General features: G+C 37.0%; 1 protein-coding gene across 46 annotated transcripts in view; it reads left to right on the top strand.

Moving 5' to 3' along the window:
• Window positions 1-25,777, top strand: part of Slo (calcium-activated potassium channel slo) — a 132,711-nt gene that overhangs the window by 36,922 nt on the left and 70,012 nt on the right. For 36 of the 46 annotated variants that reach the window (XM_076442414.1, XM_076442388.1, XM_076442378.1 and 33 more), the window contains 3 exons: window positions 876-972; window positions 1,597-1,860; window positions 2,403-2,570. In XM_076442414.1, the coding sequence (XP_076298529.1) occupies window positions 876-972; window positions 1,597-1,860; window positions 2,403-2,570 (529 nt within the window). Of the gene's footprint in view, window positions 1-875; window positions 973-1,596; window positions 1,861-2,402; window positions 2,571-13,797; window positions 13,890-22,195; window positions 22,288-25,777 lie in introns of all 46 variants that reach the window. The other 10 variants (XM_076442416.1, XM_076442396.1, XM_076442384.1 and 7 more) reach the window with 2 other exon arrangements.

Below are 25,777 nucleotides of genomic sequence, written 5' to 3'. Positions count from 1 at the left end.
ATAATTTTGAAAATGTTAAATTTTAATGTAGATTTTGATAATATGAAATCTGTATTTATTACCTCACAACTTACTTTATTTAAACAAGACAATAGTAAGAACAATATATGTACGATATTAAGTATAAAATACTTGTGTATGAAAAGATATATTTGTATCACTATGCCGGGTCCACATATATGGTCTAAGGTCCACAGTGTTAAATATCGTCATATTATTACATTCTTGTAATATTTAACTAAATATGTGTATATAAATTACATTAACTCATGAAGGTGATTACGGACCCACAGTAATAATGCCAGAAAAAAGAGAGTGTACAAGTTTTTAGGTCGCGACCGTTTTACTACGAATTCCTGCAGTGGCACAGAACCAAGTTATCGAGAGCGGCATGAATATCTGAGTACTTCAAAAACTTTTAATGGCGAACGTTATATCTTTCAGAAAAATATCTGCTCGGATAGATCCTATATTCCGTATGTTATTTGTTTACATCGATCCGTCCACTTCTATGTATACGTTCGTGAAATAAAGAAACACCGCGAGATCTGTAAAAGGTTGCTCTACATTTCTTTATAATGTGACGATTTTAAGAAAAACCTGCGAGTCTACAATCGATATGAAAATGCAAGACTGTTACTGTTATAGACAAACAGAAATTTGCTTCTATATAAATATAAATACATAATATGTTATGTACAACATAATAATGTTATGTTATACAATAATGATTTTCTTATACTTATTCGTATCCTCTTTTTAAGAAATGCTCCTGTTATACAAACATGTTATTTTCATTGGTTTTATAAAAGTGACATGTAATGAACTAATTAATATCCGGATTAATTAACGGTTTATCATCATTTTTGTTACAGCGAAGAGGTGGAACGTTGCCAAACGTGGAACGACAACATTACTCAGCAGATAGACTTAGCTTTCAATATATTTTTTATGGTCTACTTTTTTATACGCGTAAGTGTCCACAGTTTTACCGTATAATTGTTCTTGCAATCGTCTCGACGCATGCGGAAATCTTGAAAAAATCTAGCACGTGTTAAATTCAGTTTTTTTTTTATATTTAAGAATTCTGATCATTAAGAAATGATTAAGATAATTAGATTTTCCTGAAAATTTATTTTTGGACCCTGCCGAAAAAATTGAAAGGATTCAAGAACTTCTGACAATACAGGGCGGGTGGTACAACCGAGCAGGGGATGATACTATTACGCGTAAAAATAAGTCGAAAAAAAGGAATAAGTAACATTTTTTTGTTTGACGCTTTGTTTTTGAGAAAATCGAGTTTGAAAATGCAGCGAATACACGTGCTATTGCATGGGAATCGTCTGACGCGTCTGACCACGATCAACCAATTCTACTTTGTGCATATACTAACCTAGCAGAACTTTAAACTCAATTTTTTCGAAAACAAAGCATCAAATGAAAAAATGTTATTCCTTTTTTTCGACTTATTTTTACATGTAGTATCACCCTCTGCTCGGTTGTACCACCCGTCCGGCCACACCTTGTATATCGTTACTGTGTTTTGGTTGACAATAGGAGATAAATGAAAATAATTTGCCTTTCTCTGTCCGACAGTTTATCGCCGCCAGTGACAAGCTGTGGTTCATGCTGGAGATGTATTCGTTCGTGGACTACTTTACGATACCACCGTCCTTCGTGTCGATATACCTCGATCGGACGTGGATCGGACTGAGGTTCCTCCGAGCCCTACGACTGATGACGGTCCCTGACATCCTCCAGTACTTAAACATTCTAAAGACATCGAGCTCCATTCGTCTCGCCCAACTCGTATCAATCTTCATCTCCGTCTGGTTGACAGCTGCTGGCATCATTCATTTGGTAGGATATTAGAACCATCCCACCAAAATCATACAACCTCTGCACTACCCCTAGGAAAGATGATTCGGGCAACTCTCTCCCTACTCCTGGCTCCTCTCCATCAAACTCCTGTGAAGGAGGTGGGAGAGATTAGGAGTCTGCATATAGTGCCGCCAGATCGAGGAAATCGAGGGGAATACAGTTTACCCCCTCTTTGATGACTAGATTAATACGTGACCAGTATACGGCCTTAGTGGGGGATGTTGAAGTATGCTCATGGTGTTGGAATGGGAAAATCGACCAATTTTGGTCGATTCTGGCGGCACTGGGTCGTACTCTCGCAGTCACTTGAGACAAACCACGGTAGTGGTGGGAGTCGTGAAGCGACAGCGGGGAAGTTGCCCGGGCCTGCTATACCCTATTCGTCAAATTGAATCTATGTAGGAAACATCCCCTAACTTCCACAGTTGTTCCGAAAATTTCCCATCGACCCTCCCGTCGACTGATCAAACAAACAACTTGTCAGCCTACCTTGAGAATTAATTATTCCTAATTGTTCGCAGCTTGAAAACTCAGGGGACCCATTCGAGTTCACGAACCCGCAACAGCTCTCGTACTGGACTTGCGTTTACTTTCTGATCGTAACGATGTCCACGGTAGGATATGGCGACGTTTACTGCCAGACGATCCTCGGCCGAACATTCCTAGTATTTTTTCTACTCGTCGGTTTGGTAAGCCTTCTTTCTGTCATCTTCTGTTTTCTATATAGCTAACAAGTATCGATACATATATATATATAGATACTATATATATTGATATATATATCTATCAATTACCAAAGAAATATAAACCGCCCTTTGTAGATCACTATAGGAATCTCGCGCGAAAGACTGAATGGCCTGGGCAAAACAATGAACACTTTCTTGTATCCAATAATCTTTCGAACAGGCAATTTCGTTTTTTCCCCCGAGAGAAACACCGGACTCTGCGCCTCGGACTCAATTTTCAATTTTCAATTTTGTCACTTGGAAAGGTACTTTTTTTTATATTTTTTTAATTTTGCCAGAATGTGATAAGACTGAAAAATTGATCAAAACTGTTCTGAAAACTTTCAGCTCACTATAGCAATTGGCGCAATTCGCAAGAAAGCAAAAATTGGTATAATATATAATTAGATAAAAGATAAATTAATACAGTAAAGATTGTGGATTAAAACTTCAAGGTCGCAGAGTTCTTTAGAGTAGAATTGTCATGATCGCAGCCTTGTCAATGGTCGTATTGTTAGTGCAAAACGCGATGAAACGTTTATTGTTGATTTATCGGTAATAAAGTATCGTTTAATGGCACTGTGAATATTTCGTTTCGATGTTCTTTTTGCTTGAAATTTTGGATAGTTGATTTTTTGGCAGACACATTGCTGGTTTGTGTTTTGAGGTACTCCGAAGTTTGTTAGTCTGTTTGTTCTTTAGAGCTGTACTAATAATACGTCTGTAGATGAAATTGGCAAGGTGAGCGATGAACAAGAGAATTACTCTTCCCCAAAACACACAAGACGGTGAGCATTCCGAATGCACAGTGTCCTCTGGTTCGTTGAGAGTGATTTTTCTGGGGATTTTTATTGGACCCATTGTTTTGAGGCAATTTGGCGAAATTGATTGGGTTCGTGGGAAAGAGTCTCAAGAGCTGTGCGAATTTCCTTAATAATTCTTCTTTGTTGTATTTTCAATCTTATTCTTTCTCTATACATATATATATATAATTAAACTTTGAAAATTTTGCAGAACCCCTGAGAAATTATCAGCATTAGAACTTTATTACAATTTACACATTGACAGTCCTATGGGTCCGACGTAAATTCGTACATAATTCATTGTGATCGAGCCTCAAGGTCAAAAGTAACCCATTACGAGCTCTGACTAAAACATTATGATCAGATGTACTTTTTATGCTGTTCCAAATACTGTATGTGCCATTTTCGACCAATGTCTACAGAAGTTCAAACTGTAGGTACTGAAATCGAAATTGTTGGCAGTACAGCGTCGAGAGTAAATCTGTTGAGAAACTGTTTTACAAGAAAAATGTACTGGAATAGAATAGATTAGGGCTCTGTAGTCGGATATAAGGTTCGTTAAGGAAAGGTTGCATCAGCCATGGGACTCGATGAATTTTTTCTGCCAGAGGACAGTGTTATTCGTCGTGGAATCGATCGCTTCATTTGAACGACGATGCGCAGTGTCTGCGACAAGCATGTCTGGCGCGCGTGTATGCGTGCATACGCGAGCATGTGTGCCGTGTTATCGATCGCGGCCTAACACTCGGCCGAGCAACGCGATTCGATTCGATTATTCGCCTCGATGTTAATCGAGGTGAGAGAGCCTTGTTTTCTTTCTCCCCCGAGCCTGAGCATCGCCGTTTAAACGTGGCCACGTCTAGCGTAACATTTGTCTATGAATGTCATTAGCGTAACAGAGAGATTCCACCACCGTAGTTCACGCTGTTTTACCGACGGGAACTGCTACTTTCGTTCGAGATGCACATGTACCGTCACTCGTTGGAACATGGCAGACTCGACAAACCTTACGCGGGTACACTATGGCCGTGTACTGTTTTCATACGCCTCGACGAACTAAGGCTCGACTCGTGTTTCATTCGAATATATGTACGACGCTCTAATTTCACGCGCGGAGACTAATCTCTTCAATTTATATACTCCTCGTTCAGGAAATATTCTATGGGATGTTGACGTGCGATGCCCGGGTCAGTCGAGACCCAGAAGCGGGCTTAAAAAAATTATCAATTTGTAAGATTAATAGCATTCACGCTGGAAACATATTCAGGAAAAAACACTTACTAATTTGATAGAAGTACAATTTTGTATAGGAAATGGTTTTGTTGGAAGCTGATGTGCGATGCCCGGGTCAGTTGAGACGCACAAAAAAATGGACATCAAAATTTATGAATTTTCAAGACTAATAACGTTCGAAAATCATCCTCGTCTTCAAAGTGTTGAACGAAGTGGACATCTAATTTCTATTATTAAATCAGCTTTTAATGTCACGATGTCAGAAATCTGTCTATAATAATTCTCACAGATGAATATAATAAAAATATAAATGGTTGCACGTGTGGAGTGAGACATAAAATCAGCGTACGTGTAACGATATTTACGTTTATCAATCAATGAATATTTTTATAATTCGCAAACGTGTTTTCCGATATTGTCCGTGTTGATTAACCTTCCGGCGTGCGCCTCTGTTTTAGTAACACAAGCAAGCGTAGACTCCATATTCATATGCATACGCGGGATTAATGATTCCATATTTAAATTTGTTTGTTTGTTAATCAACATCTTATAAAATACAACCTGTGGTATAAGCACACGAGTCGAGTCTTCTCGAAGCGTCGAGGCCCAAAATGAAAAAGCCTTCTGTGGTCACCGAGCCAGCCTTACACCTCTCTTTAAATCTGTTGAGACTCGTATCTGTTCAAAACTTTGTGTCCTAATCCCCGAAAAATCGCATATACTTGGTACATGCCACGAGAGAAAAACCGAAAAGAGAAAAAAGAAAAAAATATAAACAGCAAAAAAAAATAGCAAAACACTTCTCCATCGGCTTAAGCAGGTTGGTGTCCAGCTGCACGCCAGTTTGGACCGTGTCCCGTGTCTTGCTTCCGGGACGCGAAACAAAAGGCAACTGAGAAAAGACAGTCGAAAGATAAGAATGGAAAAAGAATAAACCGATGATATTCGTTCCGACGACGTGAACCGAGCGCCGAGTCGGAGCTTGGAAGTTTTCTATAGCGATACTGGCTACCTGTGCCTTATGCCTATACCTCTATGTGTGGCCGTAGTCGGAGCTGGACTAGCGTTTCGTGCGGTTAGGCGACCCTCGTTTCCGTTTTCGTTTTCGCTCGGGCACGAACGCGAGATTAATGGGCTGTGTCCCTCCCTAATCTCGTTTTATACGATTAGCTGATCGTGATTGTAAAGTTTGTTGGCCTAATAGAGTGGTAACAGTTACACAGCACTTTTCATCTTACACGTGCTACATTATCCCACAAGTGTACTATCCTATAAATTTACTTCTAAAATACAAAAGCTTGATAAATGAACTTCGCAAAGTAGCCCATGGTCAGTGACCGCGAATTAACATGGGCATTGCCCATGACTTTCAGTAGTTGCGAGTGTCCACGGTGATTGATTACGAATGACCACGGTGGTTACGACACTATATGATCATGCTCATTGACACCAGAAAAGGGAGCTCAAAAAGGGCAATAGTTCCATTAGAACAAATGGAGATGACGATGAATCGTTTTATTCTAAATGAATTTTTAAAGTAATTTGTGAAGTAACTATAGCGAGAGAATACTGAAACAACACGAAACGCCGACAACCGGCTCCGACGGCGAGCTTCTATCGTCCTCGTACCTACACGCCTCACTCTGTCGTAAAGCAAAACGCGAACAAATAAGGGGAAAGAGAAAAGAACGCAGGAAAAAAAACGAGAAAAGAAGCGTATGAAAGGTCTATCAATGCGGATCGCGACTGCACCTTGCGCTTCAAAGTCTCTCGGAGCAAGGTGATTAGAAGAAGAGACTTTCCCGTGACACACGTAGTCGCTCGCAGTTCTTTTTTCCTGTATGATGTCTCTTGACTGCGCAGGCTTCCGGGGAGCTGGCTTTCGTTCAGCGCCCACTCACGCCAGGTCATTGTTCAAGATGGCACAGAATCGCCCAAGCCGCCCCACTTTTTTTGGCTCTTTGCGATCGGGCGCTGCGCGAGACAAGTTATACGAACACGTCGAACGCGATTTTCGGCCTTACGACCGTAAAAAAATTCAGTTATGCAGACGGACGACTCTCGGAGCGTGTCGGGTCGCGGGGGTTAGGCTTCTCTGAGCCGGAAGATATAGGAGACGATCGGCAATTCGAGTGACCCTTGTTCCATACGTTTGGTGATGAATAAGGAAAGATCAGTTTTGATTTGGGGACTAATTTTGAAGGATTTTGGACATTGCGGGAACAAGGATCAAGGATTGCGGGACACTTTTTTATTTTCTTTGATGTCCTCAGGATTATTTTCACTAATCATTGATTTTTAGGAAAATGATTTGAAAGTCTGTGAAGAATATTTCCAAAGCTACATTAGAAATTTATGCTTCCGTTACTTTACGCTGATGATCAAAATTGCAGAATTGATAAATTGGTTCGACTCGAAATCAAAAATCCCCGAACCATAACTTTACAAAAACTAAAATTCGAAATAAAATGAAAAGTGACCTCACTTTTTATAACTAATCTAGAAACGATATCGCTAACTTTGCCTAACTCCCCCAGACCCGCCTTTCAACGCTTCGGAGTCGTCTACGTGCAAAAGAACTTTCGGGTAGGAACCTTGAATAATCTCGGTACAGCCTCGCTAGTAGACCGTCTCCGCCAAGCCTTGATCCCATGAAACCCGCTACCCTCTCGCGGAGACTCGCGTAATCAGGTAATCGACGCCATATTGGCAATAATGTGAGTCAGATTCTGTTGCAGCCGCGACACTGACTATCGCTGACATTAACAAGACAGAGAAAATGGCTGAGTATGATCTTCATTGTATTCTAAACGACACGTCTCTCAACCTCATATCTGTCTACTGTCTGTTTTCTGTGTTCGCTCTCCACGAAATCTCGTCACGCTCATCGCAGACGAGGCATGGGAATAGACTAATTACCATAGGGGGGTTTTGTGTCACGTGATCTGGAATACCGACACCGCAAAAGAAAAAACATTCATTTTGTTAAGCCCTCCAGATAGGTAGATTGGACCTAAAAGATCCCCACAGGCGTCGCATCTTATGGGATTTTAAAGACCATTGTACCATTTTAGTGTCGCGACCTACGTTACTGGCCATTCATGAATAGAGGAGTGTTAGCAAGAACCGAGTAACCGCATACCTCATTTCTGCTATCAATGTTCAGCACGGTTTGGGAGCAATAAGTGCATAAGGCGCGTATATTTAAACGGTCAAAATATTATTCATAATATACGTATTTCACACAGGAATAGGAAATATAGAATAATTATTGTAATTTTTATACGTGCAGTTATTTGTGTTAGCCATTAAAGAAAGTATATTGCAATAGTTTTGCACATTTTAAACCAATGCATTACTTTTTTGTGTTTATACCAATCTGAATATTATGATTTTCGCTAACTAGCATGAATTCATAAATTGCCAGTAACAAATGCGACACGAAAATGCTGACAGATACATACTGATCAAATTGAAAATGCCCTTCTTTTTTGTTGAAAAAAATAGGCGATTGGTCTACGGCTATACCTCGTCTGTGAACTCATTATCTGCCATTTACCATACTTCACGTATGCTTCTTTAGCATACTGACCTCGCAACAACTAACCGACCTCTGCGCTAGAGGGCCCCAAGGCCCTCGAGTCCCAATGAACTTTTACGAAATGTTGATTTTGAGAAAGATCAAAAGACATTACTGAGAAAAATAATAGCACGAAGTCTCACGATTTTGAACCGTAACGGTTGTTGGTGTCTGTGCGAGCTTGATATTTCTGACTGTTCATTCTATCTGTATGTCTGTCTGTTTTCTCTGCGAACGCTAACATGCTGCTAACCCCGCCCCCATTTTACACACTCACACGTATGGCCGCTTTCATTCTTGGTTTTGTCTCGGACCGTTGCCGTTCCGAGCCGTTTCTCGAGTCTTCTGTAACCCCAACCTCGAAACGATGACCTGACCTCGAGCTTGATGTGTGTTGACTGAATAACTGCCCTACCGAAGTAGAAGGAATACGCGAATCTATTTTTCTTTTACTTATGAATCGTTAATCACGCGTAGAGTATGTTTTTGTAATGGCTGTTTCTACGATTTTTTCGATCTGGTCGAAACGACCCACACTTTTTCGGAGTACACGATTTTTTTTCAATATTAAAGGGATATTACATTTGTTACACTTTTCTTTTGGATTATACTCTTATATTGCCACGATATAATATACATATAACTCATTCCACTTAATATACTTTAATTATAATAATATAATTATATCCTGCTTCATTTTGAATGCTATTTCAATTATATTATTATATTATGATGATACAATATATGCTATACATTTTATTGAATACATTTCAATATCATTGTATTTTGTTCCATTTTTTATACACATTTTATATAATAGTTACATAGAAAAATAAATATTTCATTTAATAAATTTTACTTGTAATAATATATAAGTATATTTTGCTTAAATGCGTTAGAGATATTTTTATATTATATTTTGTACTGCTGTTTATATAATTTATTGTTTATTTCATTTCGTCTTAGTCTATGTAACGCCATTGAAACAATTTTTTTCTTTGAAAACTACAAGAGATAGTATATTATCAAAATATCCTTTACGCGGTATTTAATGTTTCATAATTAATAAAGATCTATAGAATTTCAATGTAGGTTTATTAGAAAAATTTCTTGATAAGCATCTTGGAATCGAAGATAGAAATTTTGTTTCTAAATCTCGTCTACTTAATGTAACGAAGTGTATAGAGTGTCCCTATACGAACGGAGCAATAATTTAATTGCAAATCTATATACAAAAATTTTGTATTTAGATTACAAGCTATCAAATTCAAGTTGAATCAATAAAAACAATCTGAAAAAATAGATTTGTGGCAACCGATATTTAAATATAAAATTAATATAAAATTGCTTGCAAAATATTTACAATCTATAACTAATATACTATAGATTTGCAAAAGGAATATTTTATTAAGCACTTTATTATTTTCTGTTCGACGTTCATTTGTTTGGAGACATTCTATATAAAAAAACAAATTCACGGCGACCTCGAAACACGTATTTTTTAATTGATATAACAGTGCAGAACTTCTGTTCTGTAAAAAAAAAAACAGCTCCTCCTACTACACTTCTTTGTATCGTGATTTTGTTTAATCGCAGTGTCTTTAGTTGCCTGACATGTCTAACAATAGCAAAAGAGTGTATATCTGCGGATAATACATTACAAGACTCAAAATTGAAGGGAGCACTACGAAGCATGGATTCTGTGATCCAGAAATCCATGGAAGAATCATTTCTGAGATCGAGTAACAAAATTTTGGCGAATCGTTTACAGTGGGTTGTTGACTTTCGTAGTATTGCGGTAGTCGCATTAGATCAGGGATGTTCAACTGTGGCTTCATGGGTTCTTGAATGAAATCCGGGGCCAAACTGGAGTTATCAGGCCACGCCCTACGACGGTATGCATCTAGACATACCCCCTCCCCCTCACGTGCACGATCATCTCGACAATCTCAACTTCTATGGAGTCAGGTCAATGCCCCACGGGGTATTCCGTGATACTTAAGACTACTCCGTCATACTTAATTTATACTAATCTGAAAGATATATCAGTTTGTGACCATTAGAACACTTTCGAAAGATCTTTCGTTTGTCCCTCTGTGCAGGGTGTCTAGGAGGCGTGGTTATCTCTCCTGTGAGTCCACAGGGTGGGCGTTATTTAGTACTCATTTTGTGCAGAGGACATTGTAAAGGGGATAGTTTCTATACTCCTCTGTGCTGTGCTATGTAATGATAAGTAGGCGTGGTTTGATTGTTCGGGGGCGTGGTCTCGATGCTCCTTCTGCATACAATGACACAAAGGAGCGCGGTTTCGATACCCTTGCTGTGTAAAATGTCCCAAAGGGTCGTGGCTATGATGCTCTCTGGTGCCCCACGAGGCAATCTTGGCCCTTGGAGCCACAAGTTGAACATACTTGCATTCGACAGTAGTGAAATTTTGCAAATCAAGTAGCGCTTTTATTGCTGCAGCCCTTTTCAAGTACCATCAACACAATAGAAAAGCTATAACTAGATACAACATAGAACATAGCCAATTTTCTGCGCAATGCCTAGAGTACTATACTTTCAGCCTCGGTTTAGGGGTCTGTTTCGGTCTAAATCTGCACGAAGAACAATGTTTGTCCTTCTAGATGTATTAGAATGCTTCGTTTCTTAACATTAGTCGAACTGGACTGCTCAAAGCCTCTTCTTACTTTCTGTTTTCCGCTTTTAATGATCAAACCACATAATTTTCTGACCGTTTCTCCTCTTCTATGTGTTTCTCTTCTGCCATCAACCTAACTTTAAACGCACCTACGCCTTCGTTGTCATTTCTCCTTCAGTCTCATCACGTTTCCTACATCGAACTCACCGACTAACTACGTTTATTAACTATTTTCCTCTACAGCGAAATGGAGCAGGCTGTCCTGGAAAAGAATCGAATTTTTTTTCGAAAAATCTATATTTAGTTTTGTATATATTATAATAATTTGAATCGAAATCATTCTTCACAAAACTTGTACTTCTCGAATATTTCTGATGAATGTTTTTTTTATTTTTTAAAAAGAAAATATAAAGAATTCTAAAACGCGAAGATTGGGTAAACTTTGTGTGCAATGTCTCCATTCATATAATAAGAATTTGAAAATTAGGTCGGATTTTAATTTAATTAAATTTTACTAATTCAAAAACAGTTTAATAAACTCTACTGAAGCAAATCGGTTCTTTTCCTGGACAGCGTGTGCAAAGAATATTATGCAGGGTATTAAAATGAAAGTTTGTCGTATTGTTTACAAATAACGAATAAAAATGGCCTGAAGTAAGTAAGAAATATTATTCTATGCAAATGTTACTTTTTATTTTAGTACTGCAAATGACGCGTATTATAATATACGAATCCTATAAAATTATAAACAATAACATAAAATTATGAAGGTCAAAAAGAATTGAAAATTACATGATATAATAATCACGTAAGAAAATGAAAACAATGTAAAATTACAGGAATTAGATTAGTATGAAACTACAGAAAAGAAAGATTAAAAGAAGCGAATAAAAATATTATAAAATTGTCGGTATTGTAGAAAATGAAATTTGAAAAGTTTTGAAGCATATTGTATTTTGAAACGCTTACTATATTCAATTCCCAGTCTGGTAATAACCACCGAGTCAAAGATGAAACCGTTCCACTGATTTACTATAATATTTCGGCGAATGTTAGTCACCGGTTCCTTGATAGTTTAGTGACTCACAAGGGAGTTACTTTGGTTCTTAAAATACATCAAAAATCCGCAGATGGTGGCCATTATGGTTGAGAGTATTCTAAAGTTGTTTCACTGAATCGATAATTCTGCTTCTCAAAATTTTATAAAAATCAATAATAACAAATCGAATTAATATTAACAAAATTTATACGAATGAATTACGTTACTAATAATACAATTACTAAGAATCAACCAAATCGATAATACTGAAATTAAAAATGACGAATTAAATTATTAATTTGTGAAATATAAGAAAGTATAACTGTGTTGTTGAAAAGCGAGTCATTTGTAGTACAGAAATAAAATTTTTTTATGAAATTTTTTAATAAATTCTTTTCTTTGCAATATTTTAAATAGAAATAACGGAATAATTGTTTAATACTCTGTCGAATAAAAAAAGAGCAAGAAAGAAATAGCACAAATGAATTTCTGACTTCTATATACTTTTCTTGGTGTCACAACTGCTTAAAGATCTATTAACTTGCTTGCCACTGCACTCTACTAACTAACATCGAGTTCGATCGTACCATCGAGTTTAATGTTTTTTCTCTACAGTACTAAATCTGACTAAATTCATCTGGAAATTTTGAGAGCGCTTTTTTCCTTATGGATATATACTACTCTCAATGAATTCTATTCATTATCATTCTAAAATTTATCTGTTACAAAATATAGCTGTGAATGTGAGTCTAAGAAATCTCTTTGCAACATCGCTTCACTAACATTTCCGGTGTCGAATGCATCATACACCCCCACCATGAGTTTTAGAACACTCGATAATTTTTCGAAAATTCTTTTACAATGACAAAATTGAAATATAAAAATGATTACTGGATGTTTCAAAATTCGTACTGACTATTTCTGGGTTTATTACAATGAAATTGAACATGGAGATTCTGTGCTTTTTATTCATTCCAGTGTATTAACACTGAAACTATTGTCAAAATGGAAAATTTTTGGTTTTAGTATGGTCGAGGCTATAAAAACGACTTTGTATAAAATTGTAGAAATAAAATATATAAAATATGCAGAGAAATTTGATTCTCAGTTTAATCAATAGTAATGTTTACAACTTTTCCTCTGAATGTTTAAACAATTTTTGCAATTGACAGATTCCATTAACCCAAGCAAGTTTTGTCTGGAAAGTGGTTCTATCACTCACAGTTTAATTGTAAAAATATATATATGGATTATAAAAATTGAAAAGGTTCATAATTTTCTAAATTTCGGGGATTTTTTCACGTCAGGAAAATGTCTAAATTTCTAAAGTTTCTCAAAAATTTCACCTACTAAACACTTACCAAAAGTCAAACACAAAAAAGCAGCACAAGTTGCTGAAAATTGACTAAATGTCACTAGAACCAGCAAGTGTCCTAAAACTTATAGCAGGGGTGTGCATGGCAGCGAATTTCGATGAAAGATCGCGGCCATTAAAAAAGCTAATTACGAACTCAAAAATTGTCGCAGTCCTTGTAAAAGTGTATCGATCGAGGGCTACAGTCACATGTCCGATATAACTTGTAGAAACGTAACGACGCAGGGATTAGCTACAGTTCTCAAGGAAACACCGAAAAAGAAAAACAGAAACGAAACGATAGGAAAATTAGGAAAAATAAGAAAAACGTAGGTCGTCGCTCCCCAACCGCTATGTCTCTTTTATTATCCCTTCCCTTTCTCCGTTTTTGTTGACCTGGCGACAGATATCCGAGGGTCCGAACGGATCTGTGCGCGAGCCGAGGAAAACTCGAAAATTCCAACTGTACCGTAGACGAGCCAGTTGTTTCCGAACGGTCCGTAGTCGCATAGTGTTTTGCAGTTATGATTTCTATTTGCAGGCAATTTTTGCTAGTAGCATACCCGAGATAATAGAGCTCGTAGGCAGTAGGTCCAAGTACAGCGGCGAATACAAGCGGGAACACGGAAAGAGGTATTATAAAAATTACATCTTTCAATCCTGTCTCTACTTTGCCTATATTAACTTTTATTACTTTCATTTTTTATACATATCTATCTATCTCTTTTTATATATATATATTTACATACTATGTATACATATACCTTGTAACCCTGTTGACGACACTCGCGAGGTACACGCGCGTTACTCACACACACAAACACAACGTGCAAAGGTACAGATTTATGCCTGCGAGTGTACGGGGTGACTAGAAAGCAGTGGTCATCAATGCTAGGTGTTCGAATGTGCGCAAAATGTTGCATGTATTTTCATAGAAAAAGAGAGAAGAATTGTTTACAACAATGAAGGTTTCTAGTTTCTTTGTGTTAACGTGTTCTACTCGTTGAGAAAGTAATAAGTTGTCGAGGAATCACGTATCGAAAATAAACCGTTTACTCAGAATTAACGGTTACAGTTTTCAAAGATCGCATGTGAAACCTTTCGGTGGATCAGCACCTGGTCACTGACCGCGGTATCCCCATCAGGTCGCTGACCGCGGTATCTCCTCCGGTCAGTGACCGCACTTCTACCTATCCCCACTAGAGATGATCGATTGCAGTGTCAACTGTTCTTAACGCGTCAATAACCGTACTTCTCACTGTCTTCACCAGAGGTCACTGACCGTACCTTCTGCTACCTTCGCTAGAAAATGCCGACAGTAGTTCTCAGTGCTTTCACCAGGTTACCGACCTTATCTCTAGCTGTTTCCTTCAGAGAACACTAACAGTACTTCCCACTATTCCTATTGGAAGTTACATTAGACTTATTAGAATGAATGTGCGTATGGATCTTTCGCAAATTTTAACTTCTTGACGAGTAGATCATGAGGACGTTAAACGAAATTTAACTATCATTGTTGTACACAATGTTACAAAGCATGCAATGTATTGTGGTGAATCACTTCTAGTACAACTGACCATTTCTTTTTTTGACACCTTGTATAGAATCAGACGCAAGATGCGGAACAATTAAATGTGTCTACAGGTTCTCGGGTAACAGAGCTACAGTCCAACAAATACATGCACATTACACAATTAATAACATCATTCCCTCGAAAATCTTTCATCAAATTAGGTATTACATTTTTATTCTTTCTTCCTTTATGTATAATATGTTCTCTAATATACTCTCGGACTTTGTATGTACTTATTGTTGGGTCTGGATTAGTATGGTTCAGAATGGATACTTATGAATCCAAAATTATAATTTATTAAATACAAAACAAGGACTTATCAAATTATTAGGTTAAGGAATGAATTCCATTCCCCTCCTGGCTCTTACAATTGAAGTTTAACTATTTTCTTTTACCTTATCACTTCTAGAAATGTTTATTCTGTTTTATGTTTTTTTGTAAACAATACTCAAATGAGAAAAATGTAGTAAACCAAGATTGTAAACGTAATTGAGGATTTTTATACACTTGGATTTATGAGTACATATTGACCTTGGCCAATTACTAATTTACCATAAATTGATAGTATTAATTGCAATCTATTTTATAATTATTGATTCAAAACTATGCAAAAATTGTGCAATAAAAAATTTTCTATATAAAGATTCACCACGACATTAACAGTTGTATTGTGTATTCGTTACAATATTCTCAAAATAAAAGACGAGATTTTCGAGGGACTACAATGAAAGAGTTTCCCCGATTGTACTAGGAATGCAGTAGTTTAAAACGAGTGAGTTGGAGTCATTGTTAGTCATCTAATATGTTAGAGTAACGATAGATTGAGAGTTTGTTTAGAAATGATTAGAACATTTTAACAGATATGGTTTGATCATAGTACGTTAGTAATTATTGATGATAATTAGTTTACTCACAATTAGTCTGAATGAATATTAACAGTCGACCAGATAAGTAAAAATATATTATAGAATTGAGCTATTAACAGGAAGTCAAACGGTATTCACGTGGAAGTATGTTATTATTAATAAATTTATTTGCAATCGCCAATCATCTATTCAACCACATTTTTGGCTAGCTTTTTAATAAAATAGGATATTTTACACGTATACGGTGAAAGATCCAATATTTAATGGCTTCTTAAAATTTTCAAAAATCAACAAATTATTTGCAAAATAAAGTATGAAGTTTCTTAAAACTTTACCATAGAGCGTGGATATAAAATTTAAAATTAGTTGATATTAAGTAAAAGTAAATTTAGAGTGCAATAAATTTCTATTACTGAAAAAGTAAGTTTTGCTTGAAAATTAAACTTCTGAAAAGTTAAGAGAGCTGAAGTAAAACGGTTTTAAGAGTGCAAATTGGATTAATGAACATTTTTAAACTATTAGATATAAAAATTAAATTAATTCTTTTCAATTTTTACAACATTTAATAAGTATTAAATTCGAAAGTGATGATGGTCTTGTTATGATTATTATTATTATCTAGAAAACAGGATATCATAAAATTTCCAAGATCACCAGACAACTACAAACATTTTTTCTAATAGCACATGTTAACATAATTTCACTGAAAAACTAGATTATAATTTTCTTTTTTAAATTGACATTTATAACCCAACAAGTTTTAGTTACCTTCATAAGTTATAAATTGTTACCTCCTCATAAAGAATTTGATTTTCCAAGTTTTTGATTGTTCAGTGTTTACAATGTTACATAAATAAGATATCTGTATGTGTTCGCGAGAATTTACATTTTTATCGGCAGTGTGCTATTGAAAAAAATTGTTTATTAACAGTAATGAAAATAAAAAAATTCTAAAATACTGTAGATCGTGGTGAATTGAAGTGCTTGGATCTTTTACCGGACCACGATACCACCACACATTTCAATAACAAAAAAGTTGGTTAATAATTATTTGAATCATGATAAAGTAACTAATTCTTTGCGCGTGAACTGTATATGATCGATAGGATTCTGACCGAGATAAATCGAGGAGATAATAAGGATCGATTGTCATATTTCGCTGCGGTTACACCGCGGTGATTACTAATTAATCAAGATTCATTCAAGTACAACACTGTCATTAATAATAATCATTATTTTCAATTAAAGCAAGGAGAAATTTCAAACTGTCTTCCAGAGCAATAAAACTCGTAGGTATAGTTATGGCTGATCTATGACCTGTCCGTGAATTCTCGAGGATCTCTTAGATCAAGGTCACGCTGTATCACCGAGTATTGCACGACTTGCCACTTTAGTCTGCTACCTATAGCGTACGTCCACTTACATTACACGAAAATATTTTCGGCACTCTAAGCTCATTAGTATCACTGGATCCATGCATGGGACAAATTTTTAACCGCAGCATCCGAAGTATTTCGATTATTATGGACGATAGGAAAAAACGTCAGAGACAATATTGTTTTTTTTTTCTCAAGGTCACGCTCTTCAAGATTTCGAGGTCATGCTTTTCGAAAAAGATTAATAGTATTTTTTTCTATTTGTGGTGATTAAATAAAACTGTACCAATTTTCCCACTGTCATTTGTTCATCAAACATATGGTCTATGAGAATAATATTAATTTGAAACTAGGCAAATGTGTGTGATCTCCATGCGTGGATCCACCATTTTGATTTTCTCGGAAATAGTGCAAGCGCAGCTACTTTCACTTTGCTTCTCCCTTTATCTCTCGTTTAGTAGCCACGATAGAATGTACTTTCGGAATTTCATTTGATACGTTCTCTATCTCGCAAATTCAAATGTTGGATTACGTATTGTTTGGTACTTACACTTTTTCCTCTTCGGTGCTCGACAGATTAGACAAGTGCTTCCTGTGTAAACATTTCTGTAAAAAACATTCTCGAGTTAAACGAACATTCAAACGATTACTACAAGGATGTATGAAAGTGGATTTCCACGGATTTTCGAAGTTTTTCAAACCAAACAGAAAATAATTTTTGACATTTTCAAGGACCCCTTAAAAAACTGAACAACTTTTGTTTGGAGCGCTTTTTGTGAGTGCTGCAACTTCTGACACGGGCAAAATTTTGAGAAAACTTTTAGATAAAAGATTCTCAGCTCTACATGGACTATAAGAATACGTGCGCCGTACAAATATATTTAATAAATTATTTTAAATCGATTACAATTCGTACAGCTTGAAATTAGAGGGGTCTAAGTCATTATTTTGCTGCTTTTTATATAATTTAAATAAAAAGTCCAGTGTACAAATGAAATTTCGTGAGAAAAAATGAAAGATATCTTTCATAAACAAAATTCGAGATAAGTGGTGACTGAATCCACTCCTCTAATTTCGTGTGCGCTACATCACATCCGATTTTTTAAAAAATCCCACGACAATCGTTCCAGATTTCGTTTATTTTCCACCACACCTCCACATATGGGAACACAGTTACGTTTCGATTTGCATATGAGCACCCTTGGTGGCCAATGACGTCACCGCAGAAACGTTGACCACACTATACGCTATACAATAGTGCCTGCATGCCCGTTTTTCACGAAGGAACACCGCACTGTAACCGCGAGTCGATTTACGCTAACTAACGGCACTGTGTCCGAGCGTCGCGTTTCACCTAAAGTTTTCGCATTTTTTCTCGTAAACGTATATTTAAAAAGGGCCGGAGAAACAAATGACTATATTATACCGAAACACTACGCTAACGTGCACAATTTTTTAAATTGTTACAATTGTTCGAAAAACAAAGACAAACCTGAAATTATCTAATTTCATGCGGAACATGTGCAACATAACTTCAAGGTCACGCAAGGTCAGAAATGAAACATTTTGAATACCTCTTATTTGCATTCGTTTTTCGAAAAATTATGCAGTTATAACACGTACATTAGCAAATTGTTCACATAAAATAGGATAAGTTTGTTTTTTTTTGTGACCTTTGTAGTTTCCGAGAAAAAATGTGTTTAGTGCCGAGGTTAACATGGTGACTTTGGTCAATCATTGTAAATGGTAGACACGTGAGGTACAATGTTCTATTTCCTATGATTTTTATTATATAGAGATAATTCCAGGTCGACCCGATCAAACAATTTCTAATAATTTACAATAATTAATCAAGATAGAATGAATTTTCTTTTGTTAGATTTGTCATCTTTTTTTATACTTTCCTGAGTGCAAGTTATGTGTGCCTTTGTGTGTGTGTGTCCAGTGTGTCGATTGTTATCGTTACTGATACGTAAGTTTGTAGGTTAGGAACTCGAAGGGGTGATTTTTGAGTTAATTGAGTGATTTCTGAGCGAGATCTGAATCGAATTATTATATTACAGAATGTGTTAATTCAAAAATTTTTCATTTTGTGAAGAGCATTTCGATGCAAATATCGAATTAATGATTGGGAGTTCTAGATATACAGGATTACCCAAAACACAGTTTCAAAAGTTGCAAGGACTTTCTGCCTAAATTAATTTTCAACTCAGCTCAACCGTTGTGTTATCTCGGATTATTACTTTTTAATAAACTCTTCGAAGATGATTTATATAGAAATTAGTTGGTGTAATAAAACAGCGCGTTATGATTTTTCAAAATCTTATAAAAATCCCAAGCCATGTGATTATTTGGGGTGGAATCGTCATTACTGTTGAGGCAAAAGACGATTAAAGTCTTAATCAGGCTTCCTGAAATTTGTTAACATCATAACCAAATTGTTATAACATAAACATTTGCAAAACAGAAGTCATTCAAGTTCAGTAAAAATCCATTCTATTAAATGGATAAAAAGTTCAATCAAATTGTGCAAACAATTCGAATCAGATCGCAATCAGGAAGCTTGCCAGTTATCAAATACAGTTGGTACCTCTCCTATTTTCATTGAAGTCAGCGTCCTGTTCCAATCGAAATTCTCGACTTATCCACGGCCAACGTGTTACTTCCAGATCCAAAATCCAATTTTTCTGATATACATACTAAAAAATCCCTTGGTCCGATGGAAATTCTTCCAGCGCGAAGGTTGGTAGAACTGCGTCTAAGGGTGGCAGCATCGGTACAAGATGATTAAGAAAATCGGGTCTCCGATGAGTGAAGCGAGTGATCTCGATAAAACATTAGTCGTACGCGAGTAATTCAATCGTTCGTATCGTCAGCAACTTAATTTGAGGATAAAATTACTCTCTTCCTTACCGTCACGGCTGGTCTAGCCATTGACGAGATGCGGGAGTAGACTAACAAACACATAGGATTTCGTGGCACATCATCTGCAATACCAACAGGGTTAAAAATGGGTTTACAACTTTCATCTGCAATACCGACGGAATTAACGGGCGGGTGTGCAACGCCCTCTGCATTAAAAGGCGAGAAATTTCAAAAATAGGTCGATGAAAGTCGTATTCTACATTACCGATATTTCACGAACATTTACCCCTTTTGATTTAGAAGCAACAAATTCATAAAGCGCGTAATTCATACAATAGAAATAATGTTTGTGAAATGAATTATTGTAAAAATGCAATTATATTCCAAATTTTGTAGGTTTAATCAAATTTAAGATTTTCATACGAATAATTACTTTACGAGAAGCATATTGTACTTCCTTCCACAATTCCGAAGCAATCACATCATGAATTATGTTTATATATAATTACGATAAATTGTCGTTTATTAATCATGTTAGACGTGACAAGAAAACATTGGAATTTTCTGTCATTTTATAATGTGTTACTATGTATTCAAGACACGTACGTGCATATGTATTATTCAGTGATCGTAAGTCGCCGAGCGCCTATAAACTGAACGGCATCGGGGCAAGGGGACTAGGTCGCTTGGCTTCCCCTAATTCTTTCCAGGGATCACATATTTAGGTGCTAGCCGGGCTGCATAGGAATAGATTTTTCGTATCCGTGGTGAATTGAAACGAAATTACGATGCAACTTAGGTTGACTCTCCATTATGCGTTGCGTCAGTATTGCGATCACGCTTTACTGTTGTGACCAATATAAAATAATGGACGATCGTTATCGTCACGTTATTGTCGCGACCTGCATTCGTCACGGCGTGAAACGTAACGACATAATTTTGCTTCGAAACTAATGCAAAAATTGTTATACATACGTTCCGCGAATAGAAGTCGATCACATCGGATTCTGATGGGTACAAATTTTTTAAAAACTATGGCGAATGAAATATTTATAATTGAGATCACTGTTCCATAGGTGTATTAATACACACACTCGTGTAGCGTGCATTGGGGAACCAAAAGTTCATGTCCCTGTTGCACAAAGAATTTTGCATGTCAAATCGGTAATATAATGTTCAATACATGAAAACAACGATCACTTACTCTACTATATGATACACTTACTACTTACTTTAATATTTTGCTACTGTATATAGAATACAAAAAGTAATTAGCGAATTGTGCAATAGGAAGATATGTTCGTAGAGCATTGGCAACATATATGTTTATAAATTTAACAATACGATTACAATATTTAATATTCTTGTTCTTCTATTTCTTGTTGCATGTATATATGTTCGTATGTATGTATGTAGACAGACGGAAGGGAATTTTACACAAAAATTTATTAACGCTTTCAGTAGGATTGGTTTTACTTCTTGATTTTTATACATTTTGACGAATTTTTGATACACACAGATCCAAACAGATCTGGTATTCCATTAAAATAATCGGAATTCCATATCATCAAAAATTTTATTAACAACCTGACATGGCAACATTGCACTTCTAGATCCGACAACTCTGTAAACTACGTGTGTTGTCTCACGTAGTACATAGATGGTGCTGAAAACCATTCACCTTTTTACACTGTCGGTATTGCAGACTACGTAACACGAAATCTTATGTGGCGACTTTCCACTCCCATGGCTCGTCTGTGCTAGAACGATTAGTTTAATTACATTCAACTTCGATTTCAATTATGAATGACGTCGTGATGTAACGTCACCCGCGGTCGATAAGGTAGGGCGCGACAAGAAAATGGTAAAACGAAGGGTCCAGGCCCCGCGAGCGCGACTGGTCTGCCGCCAGGCCCTGTCTGTGGTTTTATCCGCGAACGATTCAAGCAGAGAGTGAAGCGTTGCAAGCGTGTGTCCTCCCAGACGTAGCAATAGGCAGAATTGCCACATTATATTGACAGTAAAACCAACCGACAGCGAGTCTAACGACATACACATATACAGACACCGCATACACGTACACGTTCACAGATCCACATCCATACAACAAACCGTACACCAGATATACGTCCATACAATGAATCACAAGCATACGCACACACACACACTTGAAACTAAAAAAAAAACACAAAAATACAATAAAAAGAAACTCACGTTAGGGCTCTGTTCTGACGGCAACGGATGATTGTGGGTGTGTAGGCGGTGTTCGCCAGCTGGATCCCAGAGATCACGGAGCTCGCCGCGAACCGCTGCAAGTACGGTGGCCAGTACAAGCGTGAGCGTGGACGCAGGTACCCCATAAATCCACCTACGTGGAAGCCAGCCAAAGATACCCCTTGAAACTAGCCCCCCAAACTATTGTCCTTGTAGTCGCATAGATGCGAGGAGGAGCGAAGTCGACCTGGATAGCAAAGTGACCCGTTTACACCCTCCTCCTGTTTCACACGTGTTTTTTCAAAGATCTCGAATATTTTCCGACATTTCTTCGTTGCGTCGCAGTTTTCGTTTTATCAAAATCTAGGAGGGTGTTCCAGGATTTTCAACGATCCAAGGACCATTTTTGCGGTTTTTCGAGCGGACGATTACCGTGTTATTGTTTTCTTCGTTCGTGAGAAATTTTTCAAATGTACCGATCGTTTCGCAATACTTTTTCTCCCCCCAATGTTTTCGACGAGAAACGGGTTTCTGCTATCCACACTTACTCTCTGACTGGCGTAAATGTTCCTGAACTCTCACCCCCCAATCCGTAACTGTTAGAGAAACTCGCATCCCCGAATTCTGGAATCTCACCACACCCCACCCCACCCCGACTCCGTTTTTTAAACCATTTCGCTCTCACTGTTTATTTTTGACGTACCTTGTGCTGACTCTCACCGCTTTTCTTACCCACCATTTTTTGAAACCAGTTTAGTAACTATATATCTCGGTAACACGTGCTGGTATGCTTGAACTCTTGTGAAAAAAAGAAATATATACACACACGTGTTTTATTCTTATATATCTACACACATGTTCTATACACACTATATAGTAGATCAGATATCAATATGTGTATATATATACACACAGACTATACATATGTATATATATATACATATTCGTTGTTGCATATCTCTCTCTATTCTATATCTCTTTCTCTATTTCAATCTTTCGATCTATTTATCTGTTTGCCTATTTATTCATTTCTATCTTTCTCTGTCTCTATCTCTATCTTTCTGTCTATCTCTCTGTCTCTCTCTCTCTCTCCTCTGTCTTTTTGTTTGTCTGGTCACAAAGCCATCTACCAACCAGCCACTTGTTTATCTGTCTGTTTATTTGTATTATATCTGTACATCTGTCTTGATCAATCCTTGAAACAATTGCTGGTAATTAACAGAGAAGGGTACACGTCACCGATTTCGATAACGTTGAAATATGTTGTCAAGGTCATTGTTCTGAACAACTTTTCCTTATACACGTCACCGCCGCTCGGCCTCAGTTTTTTAAATATTCGCAAAATCTGATAGGATCTCTATACCGAACTCCATCTTTTCCCAGTGATCGAATTCGTCTTTTAGGGCGGGGAAGGGGCTCCATCCCTCTCCGTGCACCTCGCCCAGAAAAAATCGCACCCAGACATAAGCCAGATCTGATCAAAACTCATTTACACAAGCAGTACAAACCTATATCTCCGTGGGATAATATAGAAACGGAGTTCCCTACCGATTTTGACGAGCTCCGAATATATTATCTGGAGCGTGATTCTAAATAACTTTTTTAACTTCGCCATTTTAAATGAATTTTGATTACGTCTGGGATAGGTTTGTCGGAGTAAGGGTGCAGAGGATGGGGCCTCGACCTAAAACACGTGTTCGGTCAATTACAAAAATATAGACTTCGCCATAGCGGGTGTCCGTCCTTTTTTGCGAATATCTAAGAAGCTAATGCCGAACGGCGGTAACATGTGTAGGGAAAAGTTGTTCAGAATGATGACCTTGGCAATATATTTCAAGGTCATCAAAATCGGTGAAGTGTACCCTTTGCTGTGTAATTACCCAATTTTATATAGAAAGTACACGTATACATCGCGACGTGTATATGACTGCCTTATCGCACGGTTTCTTCTTGGAATCGACCGCATAATCGATGCCGCGAGATGTTGCGAGAGACTTTCGCCCGCTTCCCGCCTAAACGCTCTCTTTTCGCCTCTCTCTCCCACGATTTTTCGAATTCACAGCCTGTCTCCTCCTAGAGAGCAACTCTTCCGCTCTTGTTCAAGCGAGCGATTGCCAATAATGCCAATCTGCTTCGGCACGGAGCAAACATGCGCGCGAATCTTGCCCGTTGACTTGCTTCGAGACCGGCTGGTTACGCGAGACCTGCTTTACGGACCTATCCCCGCCACGCGCGTGCGAATCTCTCACGAAAGTCTCTATATATACTCTCTAATAACTAATAGATTCAACTAGAGAACTGCTGTGTATGATTTATGGTTTAAATACTCTCGCCGATTGTTTCTGGAGAATTGGAAGGTTTCCATAGCGAATAACTCTGTGTAAGGATGGAATGACGCCATCATCTGGGTGATTTTAAAGCGAAGGTAGGCTATAGTTCCTTTTTGAGTAAGTATCACACCGGGAGAACACTGAATAGCTTAATGAAAATGATCTTCCGAATTCCTGTTCAGTTTATTCTTCTGTCTTCCTGTTTTCTTTGTTTTTATTACTTTTTTATATCGACATTTTCTCTCTACGCCCACTGATTATTTCTATCTTTCCTGCAGAGAGCGACAAGTTTAGATCAAAAGTTGGCTGTTAAATTTTTCACTGCACACAGCGTTCCGGAGAAAAATGAATTTTCTTAGGAACCCTGTGGAGAAAGTCGTTACGTTAATGAGACGACGGTAATCTTTATGGTTACACTCGTGACCTAAACTGTTCTTAACCTTACTTCTAACAACTGCTGTTCTTCTCAAGATCACTCTGTATAGAGTCACTGCAAGTGTCCTAGGCTAATGCCAAAATACGACTGTTTAATTCTCTCGATACTATTGTAAACGCCTCAGCAAACGGTGACGTTACCGTGTGATGGCAATCTATAAACATATACTAACTTTTCTAAATAATTTATGTTCAAATTGCGCTTAAACGTGGAATTATATTTTTCAAGGATTTGCAAAAATGATAGCACACTACAAATCAATTTTTAATTGTTACTCATTCGGGTGGCAATTTTGTACATGACAATGTCATTTCTCATATTTTTTCAAGGTCATCCATACCCCATAGTACTCCTGTACATAATTTGTAATTACTGCGAAACTTCTTGAGAAATCACTGACTATGACTTTTGTTCATTAATTTCGCGATTATTGAAGTAGCGCAACTTTTTCAAGCATTTATTAAAGAAATATTCGAAATTTTGCACATATACGTAGATTTTTGTGAACAGCTGTAGATATACAAAGTGTGCTATCATTTTGTCCCAAAGGAAATATTCGTCACAAGATGATGATGAAGGTAATAGTAGTCACACATATAATACTTTTCACTCCACATTTGACTCATTTGACACATTTGATTCACTCCACTTCGAGTAGGCGTTTTTGATAGATTTTCATGTGCTGATTATGAATCCGCAAATTTTTTAAATTTCCATGTATACTTTTCACGAGAATAACTTTTTGAAAGAAAATGCAAATTTTCAACTTTGAAAATGTTTTGTAATTGAAAGTTACATAGTTCTAACTAGTTGTAGTATTAAATGGACTCCCTTGAACAAGATAACATAATTAAACGTTAC

Source organism: Lasioglossum baleicum, chromosome 18 (genome assembly GCF_051020765.1).
Source record: "Lasioglossum baleicum chromosome 18, iyLasBale1, whole genome shotgun sequence".
In the NCBI taxonomy this organism is placed as follows: Eukaryota; Metazoa; Arthropoda; class Insecta; order Hymenoptera; family Halictidae; genus Lasioglossum; species Lasioglossum baleicum.
This window is presented reverse-complemented; position numbering and strand designations above follow the sequence as displayed.